Source organism: Megachile rotundata, chromosome 9 (assembly GCF_050947335.1).
Source record: "Megachile rotundata isolate GNS110a chromosome 9, iyMegRotu1, whole genome shotgun sequence".
Taxonomy (NCBI): domain Eukaryota; kingdom Metazoa; phylum Arthropoda; class Insecta; order Hymenoptera; family Megachilidae; genus Megachile; species Megachile rotundata.
In genome coordinates, this window is record NC_134991.1 from 17,784,029 (window position 1) to 17,796,153 (window position 12,125).

A 12,125-nucleotide genomic window follows, 5' to 3' on the forward strand; every position below is an offset into this window, starting at 1 on the left:
GTCTTTCGTTATCGAGAACAAAAGATCGCTGCGAAAAGCAAAGGACGTCCGCTGAAATTACGTACGATGTCTTTTCGTTGAAATTCTATTTAAAACCGCGAACAAAAGGTCAACGAGAAAGAGTAATAACTAATTTCGTTGCTCGATAAACGGTTGTTTGTAGAGTCGACGGGGCGAAATTAAAAGAATTCGTAGCGAGAGTGACTCGGTCGGATCGCTACACCGAGATTCGTGCAATCCCAGCCGCCGCGCCGACGAGTTCTTTCTTCCCGAAACTCATATCCGAAATAGCTGGCGTCTACGTTGTTAAATGGGCCAATCCTTCCGGCACACAGGGGAACAATGGGAGGCCTTCATTACCCAAAAATCGGCACAGACTCTAAAGTCGTGATTCCTTGGGACAAAAATTAACCCTCGTGCAGCGGTGAAATTTTTATTACGCTCGCATTATTCGACTCGCGTAACTAATTTTTCCCATTCGCTCGAGTTCTCTCGCGGGTAGATCGCGCGGAACAACACTATTTTATCCGAAATTCGAACGTAGCTGGAACGAATCGTCTTTAACCTTTTGTAGTCGTTATCGCTCGTAACAGGGGAAAATATATATTTTTTTCCAGAATAGTACGCGAGATTGCTTCGAACTTTCAAAGTCGTTCCATCCCATCCAGCGACGCGGCATCATTTACATTTTACAAAAAAAAGAAGAAAAAAAGGGGAGCGAAAAATACGCTACACCGGGAAACTAACGCGTAAAATCCTAACGCGCATACGTTGCCCGTTCCTGCGTCGGGAGTGGGGAAAAAAAATCGTGGCAATATCTGAGCCCATGTGTAGCTAGCAGCAGCTCGAGGACAATGGCGAGCCGTTGGCGAATTTTCGTTGAAATAACAGTTGAAAGCACGCGGCTCTGTGAAAAATGTCGTTCCTCTCACCCTGGCTGTACGCTCTCGTCTCCTCTCTTGCGACTGCAAAGCAAATAAAGTAGAAAAGGGGGACGAGAGAGGGTGAAAGCCGACGTTATAGTCGGCTCTTGCACGGTCAGCCTGGTCCGCAACCCTCTGCCACCGTGATACCGCTGGCACACGCATTCCGGCCGATCCAACAGATATTAGAGGTATACAAAAGTTGCCATCGTTTCCCGGCAAGAAAGCCAATTCGCTTTATTAACTGGCCGACATTTGATACGACTAAATTTCATTTTTTGCGCTCGAATTTGTTTAGAGTCTAGGCCGTTGTTATTACTTACTTTACCGAACGGAAATAGCGACGCGATACGATTATAGGAAATTTCTATATACATATACGTATACGCATTATGAAATACGTGTACAAGGAAAACTTTATCCTCCGGCATTTAAAACTGGCGAGTTCCAGCAAAAAGCACGACTACCGAACAGTCCGTTTTTTCCTCTCCTTCGACTCGGCTCGTAAATAAGGCGTGGGCGTAAATCGGTAATCGTAAATCTCGCAGCCGGTGGCAGCGGGGGTTGCAGTTCGTGAAAAAGGAGGAATCGAACTGAAAGGCTGGCTGCCGATGAGAAACGAGAAGGAGGAAGAGGGCATAAAAAAATATATTTCTGGCGGGGAACGGTTCGTTGTCGAGTCGAATGGAATTTATCAGAAGGCCCTTTGTCCGATAGAGCGTTCCAACGGAGAAAATGCCGGCTATGCCAAAGTGCGCTTCTATATGCACATATATGTACCTATATGCACCCGTATGCAGCTATATGCACCACGTAGCCAGCACGTGCTTCACATACGCGCATTCGTTTGACCACCTAACTGGAACCGCGTGATTTCCTTGTATAGACCGTTAGTAGTTGGTAGTTCCCTAGGAGAGGGATGATTAGCGTCAACGACGTCGACTCTAGAGCGTATAGAGGCGTTCGCGAAACGTGCTAACGTAAGGAGAACGCTCTGCGACCGGAACCGTCGTCCAGCGAATTTTCGCCGAAGGACGACACGCCGTATTTCCGCTTCGAAGAATCCGCGTAGTCCGACTAAACGGACGGAAAAAGAAATAGCGAGATTTAGAGGAAGGAGGGCGCCGGGACGGAAACAAGATGGAGAAGAAAGGATACAGCAGAGGGTGAGACAGGGTAAAAAGTCGATGGCACGGTGGTGCGTTAACGTCGTACGTTTTTATTTTGCATTCCAACCGCGTACCCGGTGTGTTCGTATGCACTTCCATCTATTTCGAGACCGTACAACCTGGAAACACGGCTTGAATAAATATTCAACGAGTCTCGCGGACCGTGCTACAGATTTTTAGCCGTCTCCGCGAGAAATGAAATCACGGGAGGAGGGAAGGGAACAAAAGGGAGGATGAACGATCGGAGAGGACTGTCGGTTTAATGGTTTTCTAAAAGCATCCGTCGATGCTGATGATCTTTCCTCGTTCCTTCGTTCGTGGACGAGTACCGGTTATCGTAGCATCGGGGAGGATCTCGTTTCGATCTTCGCCCTTTTTTTTCCCCTTTTCGACGATATTCACGATCGTGCGTTATGTCCAAGGTCTTAGTTATGGCTACACGTTAATAGCTCGATACCGAATACGCTTTCGAGTTACGCTATCGAAAGAACCGTCGGCAAGTCGAAAAATCGACATTGTTGTCGACAACGTTGCGATAACAGGCGAGACTCGCTTCGTCTATAATCCTGACGACGTACAAATAAGGTCGCGAACGAACTTCGAAGAGATACGACCGGTTCGCGAGCCGGATGTTCCCGGTTCGAATCGAACGGTCATCCGCGATGGTCGTGTGCATCGTGTTCGGCCAATCTATAGATTATTCGTGTACACAGGTCGGTACACACGCGGACCAGGCTTAACGATCTGGTCACGCGCGCGGATATTAATTCCGTTAAATCGCACGGATAAGCCGGCGACGACGAGAAACACAGAGGGGAAAAACGTGGGAAATGAAAAACGGGGCCGATGTGTTTTGCGGTCGTACAGCCGATATTTTAACCGCGAACGAGCGTGGAATTTATCCTAGCGTCGTTCCCAGCCAGCTACTCGTTACCGAGAAATATCGACGCACCGTGTCGTTGAATTTCTTTACCCTTTCTCCTCTCTCACTTTCTCTCTTGCTCCGATATCACCGACCGCTTTACTCAATTTAACTATCGTCCGTTCAAGGTATCGTCTTTAGTATGATCGATACGACGTATCGGTTTTTAATCGAACGTATGCAACGAGTAGTATCGACTTCCTGTTTCGTAACAGTCTCGAAAATTCAATGACATTTACCGTTTAAACCTGAAATTGACTCGACATCGATGAAACAAAGTTGATAGAACGCTCTATTCGCGTAGCGTCGCAAGCAAACGTAAACACGCTCGAGCAAATGGGAATCCGTAGTCTCCTGGCGACTACTTTGATACTTACGATTAATATTAATTACCTCGGGGAATATGTAGGTCCGGTTGATTCACGCGTACCACCAGGAATACAGAGGGACGGGGACGAGAACACGCGTGATCGTGGCGCCGGGTCTGCGGTGGCTGTATATCGCTATTAAAGCTTGGCCCAACATCGCTTTGGGACGAGCGACCAGCGGAAACGCATATTCGCGTTGCGTCCCCGCGATAAATTTCACCGGGTGCTCACCCGTTACGAAACAATTTTGCTTTTTAACCGATCTAATCTATTAACGCGGATCTCTCCGGTCTCTCGGCGAACGAAGGATCTTCGACGTTATTTATTACGATACGGACAAAGTACAAACGGGAAATGGAAATATTTCGTGTCTCTTATTCGATAGGTGTTTCGATAGGTTTTTAGCGAAGGAATTAATTGAAGTGGCGGAAAGGAAAAAGCGTCGCAGTTAATCTTATCGACAGCCGACGGAGTATCGATCGAAGACGCAAAAAGCCGGAACCTTGTCTAGAAACGAAGCAGCGGTAATGCCGCGAATGCGAGCAATTTCACGGCAAGCGACTCTCCCGGCCCGATTCGGTTTCGATTCTGCCCGCGGATTACCAAGCAATTACGATCGTTTCTCGTGTCCGATCAGGTAAACAGCTGACCTTTTCGACGTGCCCGTCGATTACTAATTTCACCCCGAACGAACGTATTACTCTGATCGCGAACGGCATCGTTTTTGTTCTTTAAACGCGTAACGGAGCAACGGTTCGCTATCGCGCAAACGACAACCAGCGAATCGTTCGAGAAAATCTCTAATTATCCTAAAACGATCGCTCTTCGCTACAACGATTACCTCTTTTCTCCGCTGCGACAACTATACCTCTAGTAATCTTTGTTCCGTTCTCTGTCGCAGCGAATTCCCCCCCGTTACAACAGGTAGATTAATCTCTGTTCTCTGCCAAATCCAATGAAGCGATACTCTCGATTCGTTTGTTTCTCGCGAAGAGTTAAACGCGTTCGAGTCGCGCAATATTTTCTCCCTACCTTGTAATCGTATATTTACGACGTTCCTTCTCCGAACGCGAATAAATCAATACATTGTCACGAGCATAGCGCAATAAAACAGCTTTAATCCCGTTATTAGTGGCAGACGATGTTTCTTTCTCTTTTCTTTTCTCTCGTTCTCGATTCGGTGGACGCGCTTTCGGTGTTCGCCCGCATTACGGTTTTCCGTCTCGCTGCTTCCTACTGATTGGCTTCCGAATCGTCCAATTATTAATCTCTCATCTGGTTTTCCAGCCGCTATACCGGGTTTCCAGAATCAGTCGACCGCGCTCGTTAATCGTACGATCTTTCGACAAACGCGTTAACAGGTTCACGATGTCTTTCGTTCCCGATCAAACGGGTCAAAGCAAAAATTGGGTGAACCGTGTCAGCGTTGATCGTCCGAACGAACGTTCGACAACTTTTTCCACGCTTTACAAATCACGGAATTGAAAAAGGAACAAATACGGAGCACGCTGTTTTATCGCTCGGCTTTAATTTAAAATGTCTCTTCCTCTCTTGAACGTCGAAACGTCGAAGCGTCGCGCCGCGTCGCTCTTTCCCTTTTCGTCGTCGGACAGAGCATTTGTTCTACCTCGTGCGATGTAACTTTTTCTTTTTTTTCAATCGATTGGTTGCCGCGCGAGTGTTGCAAAAACGTTGTCCTTTTAAATTACCGTCGCGCGTATCGACGGATCGATGTAAATGCATCGGAGCAACGGAAAAGCTTCACGGAGGCTCTCTTCAGCGGGAAATCGTCGATCCAGAAAAGTTGGTCGCGCGAAAGAAAACGCGTATTCTTCGATCGCGAGTCGATAAATTTGTAATTTCTACTCGAATCGCTTATCGCCGTGACTAGAAATTCGAACGATTTCGTCGCGAGTATGTATTTGTCCCGTCTTCTCTGCTCGTCGATGTACAAACACGATTAACGAATCGTCAGACTCGGAGTTTCGAATTTTCTCGAATCACCCGACCTGTTGCGAAACTTTTACCGTACCTATTTTCTGGATCATCGATCGCTTCTCCCTTATCTCCCTTATCTCCCTTATCGTTTCGATATTTCATTTAATACGTTTCGATGAAACGCTTTGAATCTTTTCGCTGGCGATAATTGGCGAAAGTCGCAAGCGAACAAATCGAGTTAGGAAAAGCGAACAGGCGATCCAACATTGTAGCAAATGGATATTAGATTTTATCGGTACTCGAACCGCTTCGAATATTCCGCCGAAACATTCTATCGCGAAGTATTCTCGATACCGCGATATTAATTCGTAAGCCCAGTACGTGGATAACTATCCAGGAGGTGCACCGAATTCCTCTACCGCTTTATCTACAGTTAGCCGGTGAAAATAAGTGGCGTAGTTCTCGGGGATGCATAATTCAAGGAAAGTTACATCGTAACTTTGGACAAGGTCTTTGTCTCGACCGTGAATCACCTCCATAAATTATTTTCTCGATGTCCTCGCGGTGTATAAGTATCTACGTAATATGTACGGAGCAGTTTATCGAAGATGCGCGACCAACGCCAACTTATCCCGCCGTGTCAGTTTGTTTTCTCGCGGACTCTTTCGATATTTCGCGGTCGTTAACTGATCCGAATAATCCACAGAGACACGAATAATAATCATTGTTATGACCGTTTCTTTAACAATAACCAATTACGGATGAATATTAGCTGTAATTACAGTTTATTTCGAATAACAACCGTGCTCTATATCGATTCGAGTACAGTCGTTCGCAAAAATGTTCGCGACCTCGAATCGTTAATTCGCCAATTTAACAGCACGAAATTTTCACTCGCCACCTATCGGTACAACGTCGTTTATCGAGTTTAAGTTTATCCTAGGATGTACATTTTCAATATCTTCCTCAGACTTTAGTTGCGATATTGTTTTCGAAGCACGAATTATACATTATACATATACACATATGTTATAACGATGTCGAACGTAAGCGTTTCTCGTTACTTCCGCGAACGGCTGTAGGTACGCGTTACTGATTCATAGAAATCTGTTTTAGTTTCTAACGTATTAATCGAATTAAGAGATATACGGTGAATCAAGCGATACCGTACTTGATATAACTAATTGTATATCGATTAGAATTTATGATCGTTATTCAAATTCGAACAAATTGAATTCGATGGTACGTAATTCTGGTAGGTGGTAGAGTTACTTTCACGGGACAACGTCTGTTCTGACTCCGGTAAAAATACGCATCTCGTTTGCGCGACGAGGGAAACGGAAGCTGTGCATCGCGAGTTTGTTAATTTTGCAAAGTTATTTCCGTGACCGCGGTAACCGAGCGCCCGGCAAAAAGCATGCTTTATTAATCATTTCCATCTCGGTGAAAAATTGAATTTTTAACGGTGCAATCCTGCAACAGCCTGGCTGAAAGTTTCACGTCGCGTTCCGGACGATGCAAACGAGACTCGTCGAATAGAGACTCACCGATCGTTACAAACTCGACAATGAATACTAATAATTTTCGAGCGAAAAAGAACGACTAGAGAAAACGACTAAGAAAATATTCTATCTCCGAGTTATCGAGAATTAGTAGATTTAAATTTAATGCCTTCGCGACGTTAATGTTTCGATCGGTTGTAACGTTACGCGTACAGAGTATAACAGGAATATCGTTAAAAAGAGAAGACGCTTAATACCAAGGGAGAAACGCGAAGTTTTTCACGAAATAATGTGGTAGGATAAATCTTCTATACGTCGGCAAAGAGGATGCTTTTCTATGTTTACAATGGATTTTGCTGGTAAAATGACGAAGTACGCTTCCCAACGATTAACGCGTCCTTTGCTCCTATTATTTTGCTAAAGTTGAAAAGAAATATAATTTTCAATTTTATATTGTCATCTTGTTGAAAAATATTACAATACCATATTTACCAAATTAAGCAGCAAAATAAGTAGACGATTATCCCGTTGAGATAATTTATCGACGAAGCAGTCCGTCACAATGGATTCGATGAATCTGGACTCGGACTAGGACGAGTTAAGCGAATTTGGTAAAGTTGCGAATTAAATAAGAACTTTAACCAGGAATTCCTCTTTTAATATCCGGATAAAACTGCTCTTATATGTATAGAGGTATTGTAATAACGACCAATCCTTGTTTATCTTCTCATCGTTTCAAGATAAAACTTTCCGTTCGTTCGTTCAATTACGACGCGAAAAGTTCCTTTTATTCCGTAATAAACTATCCGAGAAAAAAATTAGCGGTTGCTATGGTAGGTAGGTACGGGGTAATATCGTTCAAAAAGTACGCGTGTAAGAGTTAACGAGATTTTTCTTTTTATACTTTCAGCTTGCCTTGGTGTTCAACAATTCAAAGAGACACCGCAATATACCGAAGTGAATCCTGGTCAGGATGCGAAGCTGATCTGTCTCGTGCACGGGAAGATGGGTCAATGTATTTGGCAAAAAGATCAAAAGGTGAGTGTCGGGCTTTACCTTGATTCCGCTTAACGATAAGCGATTTCGCGTCGTACGTTCGACAAGAATACATGAAACTGCAACTTTGTTCGAAGCGAAAAATTCGTTCGTTATTAAAACAGTTTTTCGTGAAATTTAATTATCCTAAGTGTATGCGGAACAGTGCACAGCTTCTCGCGATGATAGCCTTTTGAATTTACTAACTGGTACATATCGCAAAAAAGAAAGGGAAATATGGGAATAAAAATTGAACTTACACGAGTTTAATCTAAATGAAATGAATTCCAGGAAAAAACGGTTGAACGAGCATAGGGAAAAAATGAAAACTTGGAGTACGCGCGTACGCGTGCATACGTCGATAATAAAAGGGAAACGCTTATACGATAAAATTAAAATTAATGAAATTGAAAGCGATAAAGGAGGAATGTAGTTATTAAAAAAGCTTTTGATAAATCTCGCAGCAGGAACGTGTAAAATACGCGCGCCTTCAAGTGCAAAGTTTCAAAGTAAAATATGAAAGATCGCAGGTAAGCGTTATCTGGCGAGAGGGTAGAAAAAAGGACGCCGCCACGCCACCCTTTTCCGACTTTAACCCGTCTATCGCGATTCCAGCCAGTTCATTGTTAGCACCGGCGTGTAACCTCGAAGCAGCCAACTTTTCTGCGCCCACCCTACTCTCGATTCCGCTACTAAACTTTCCTCGAGATAAGTTTCTGCCTCCAAAGTGGACGTTACGTGTCTGTCGACAATAAATACTTGTTCGTAGGTAGCTGCCGAATCGACCCCTGGCCCTAGTCGAATCATTCGACCTAAGTAAAACGTATAGTGCCCTGTCGTACGTTTCTCGTTCGACCGATGCGGAAAAAATAGTATGTCGAAGCTGCGTAACGATCACGAACACGCGGAAAAATATCGTCGATCGAACGAAAAACCTAACTAGAATTTTATTAATACGCGTCGATGTCGATCGAAACGATTCAATGGATTTCACTCCCATAGAACCGTGCTATCGAAGGTGGATAAAAATCAGGATACGAAACAATGCTACACCCGATCGCATACACCATAGATTATTGGTTTTAACCCAGCCAAAAGAGAGATAATAATTCATGCACGCGCACGGATATTACCTTTTAAATTAACAAATCCGTCTGACAGGAATAGTGGATGGACTCGATAAACCGCGCCGCGTCCATATTGGCGGTCATGTAAATCCATGTAGAACGAGCTCAAAGCCTAGCGCGAAATTGAAAGTCCAAACGGAATTGGTTACATTCGTTATATCGCGTTTACAAGCGATACTCGTCGATCCTCGATACCGATCGTTATTACATTTTTACTATTTCTAATTCGTGTTAAACAGCACTAATTCGAAATAGCTTCGACAGCGTCGCAGCGGTATCGGCGAAATCGTGCGTCGTTTTCGTATTTCGCCAAGATTCTACCGTACGTTTTATCCGCATAAATTGCTGGCCGAATGTGTCTACGGGTCTACGGTTAAAGGAAAGTGCTGGCAGTAATGCCGCTATTCAACGGCGTTGCGCGAGCCATTCGTTTGAAAAAAATTTTTTAATTAAATCCCCAGCTACCCTTTCAAGCCTAGATTTTGTTTTTTCTCTCCTTCGAAAAAAAAAAAAGAAATAAGGTTTCGGAGAAACGAGTACACGAAAGCGAGCGTGGTCCGACTCATTTACTTACAATTACCTACTTAAAACCCTCGGAAGAGTGGGTTGTTACCACCAGTATTCACTGACCCCGTCCTTGCTGCGTATTTTTCTTCGAACGAACGTCAGTAAAAATTCTGAAAAGAAAACTACACGCGTCCGCAAAATTATATTCAAATATCGTCTCTCGATTCATTTCGCTTAACAGCCCCGGATCTCTTACCAACAAAATGCTAACGGCAGTCGGAACATTTTTTTTATTATTAATTCCTAGGTTCTTGGTTCTCTCTAAACTCTTTCGTCATATCCCTAAATTATTCGTAAATTTTCTCTAGGTTGTCTCGACACTCTCCCAACCGTAGTATTATAAAAACATTAAACGGTCGTATCCTGATAATTAATAGTAACGATATTGTCGTGAAAATTTTGTAAAGTTTCCAAGAGTCTGTATCGGTACCGTTGAAAAACCTTGATCTTTTACTAGTCATTGAGAAAACCGCGCACAACGTGTCAAGCTGAACGTTTTTGTAGGAAAAAAGGGAAGGAAGCGAGAATGGGGTTGGACAGCGGTGAACGCGACGTGGTCGCCGAGAAGAGAAGTAGAGCAAGAAACTCGCCGGAAACGAGTCTGAACGCCGCCTTTAGCTTCCGAATTGCTGTAATAAAATCGTCTGCTATTGAATCTTTCGCAACAGATGCAACTTTTTTTTTCTTTCCTTTACCTTTTATTTTTACTTTATGTACGTCCTTAATGCGTTTGTTTATTCCGGAACGGGCGTCTCTGTACCAAAATAAAACGAGTAAACGATCGATCGCGATATATTCTTTCTACAACTAGTGTTCCTAAATGAACCGTACGGTAGGCTCCCTCGAACAAACAGGCGCGATAACGTTTCTAAAAAGCGGATGATCGCGTAAGGACCTTAAAAAGTTTCGTTTGTTACTCTCGATAAAATGGGAAAGAAGCGCGTCGTTTCGCGGAAAAGGAACATCCTGTGAATCTCGCGACGAAGAAAAAATGCGACGGTTCTCCGCATTGAACCGTCGTCGGACAATAATCGTTTCTCCGTTGATGCCGTCGCTGACACTCGACTTCATTATCGTCGTTATCGTTAATCCCGAAGAAACTTTATCCTTTTTCTTTATTCCATCGGATCGCGCAACTGTCTCGAAGGGCTCCTTTCTCTGCTCACCCCTTTCCACTTTCTTTTCTGCGCCGCTTCTTCTCGCGTAATCGTCTTTTCCTTGTAATTAAGTTCTTCACGGTCCTTTGCGCGTTACCTCGACGATGAAAGAACCGGTACGTCCGTGGTTAACAAACGAGAAGGTAGCCGTGCAAGATCTCGACGTTAAAGCTCGAATCGCGTTTTACGTTTTAACCACGCGTCCCGTTTCGCTTTCGAAACAATTTGACCATGCTAGAACTCGGAATTAACCGGACAATTGTTTCGAGGTAGAACTTGTCGAAACTCGAAGGAAGGAAGGCGATAACGTTTGATAATTTTGATACGACAGTTTCGGAAAAACGCTTACTTTAATCGAACTCGACGAAGATTCGGTAGAATGTTTCTTCCGTGCAATTAGTTTTGCGACGCGAGTGATTTTCATTGAACCGTTGAGTTTCATTAAGGAAAGAAAAAGAAAAAATATCTAGTTACTATCAATCATTTTTAGACAATAGGCTATACACGAAGCGATGTAATTTCGCGCGAGTGAAAAGCTTATGAAAGAAAAGAAAAGGTTATTCCTGCTCGGTGCGTTGCACCTTGCACGCAACATAAAGGAACAATGAATCGAGCATAGCCGAATAAAAATATAAACCTGCAACGAAGAGCCGGTTTTTCTCGCCGTATTGTCGGCCGGGTTAAGAGCCACAATTTTTCTGGCGTTCGCGTCAGCGAATTACGCTTTACAGGAAGCTGGGTCACGACAAAAATACTTGGCCGCTTGTTCAAAAATTTCGAACATCACCATCTTTTGATCGTTCTTTCAGTCCTTTTATACCGATCATCGTAGAACGTTACCGAACATCGTTCAGCGGTCAATTAACTAAACAATTATTTATTATCGACACCGTGCGTTCCTTTATTACGTTCTATTATAAAACTCTCGATTCCGATAACGATACGACGTCGTAGAATTTGCCAAAGGTTAAACGAAAAAATGAACGTGCCCGGAGGTAGGTAAGACGCTAATACCCGTGTAATTGCGTGGCCGTTCTTTTTACTCGCGGCAACGCGACAGTGTAAACGTCAACGCGCTAGCGACTCATTATTCTTCTTGTCCCCAGGCATGCCTCGCGTTCTCCCTTTTATCTACGCGCAAATAATCATACCGAGAATTTCCCATTGTATCATTCTGCCTGTTGTTAAACGACGAACCGTACACAACAACGTTTCGAACGCGTATAAATTTTCTTCCGAACCAAAAGTACCTTCAAACTGGATACGAAAACGAACTTTCACATTAATTTGACCAAGCTTTTATTCCGTTGCTCGGCTAAATCATAAAGGCAAAGCTAAGAAACGGCGCCTTTTCGATTCGGGAAGCGCTACCTTCACGCCCACTCGAGTATCCACGGACGCGAACACGATTCTCCCA

General features: G+C 43.9%; 1 protein-coding gene across 12 annotated transcripts in view; it reads left to right on the plus strand.

The window, feature by feature from the left end:
- The window catches only part of LOC100878243 (synaptogenesis protein syg-1), a 162,958-nt gene that overhangs the window by 127,301 nt on the left and 23,532 nt on the right, over positions 1 to 12,125 (plus strand). For all 12 annotated transcript variants that reach the window (XM_076535491.1, XM_076535488.1, XM_076535482.1 and 9 more), the window contains one exon: positions 7,733 to 7,860. In XM_076535491.1, coding sequence (XP_076391606.1) covers positions 7,836 to 7,860 — 25 coding nt within the window. In that variant the 5' untranslated portion in view covers positions 7,733 to 7,835. The remainder of the gene's footprint in view (positions 1 to 7,732; positions 7,861 to 12,125) is intronic.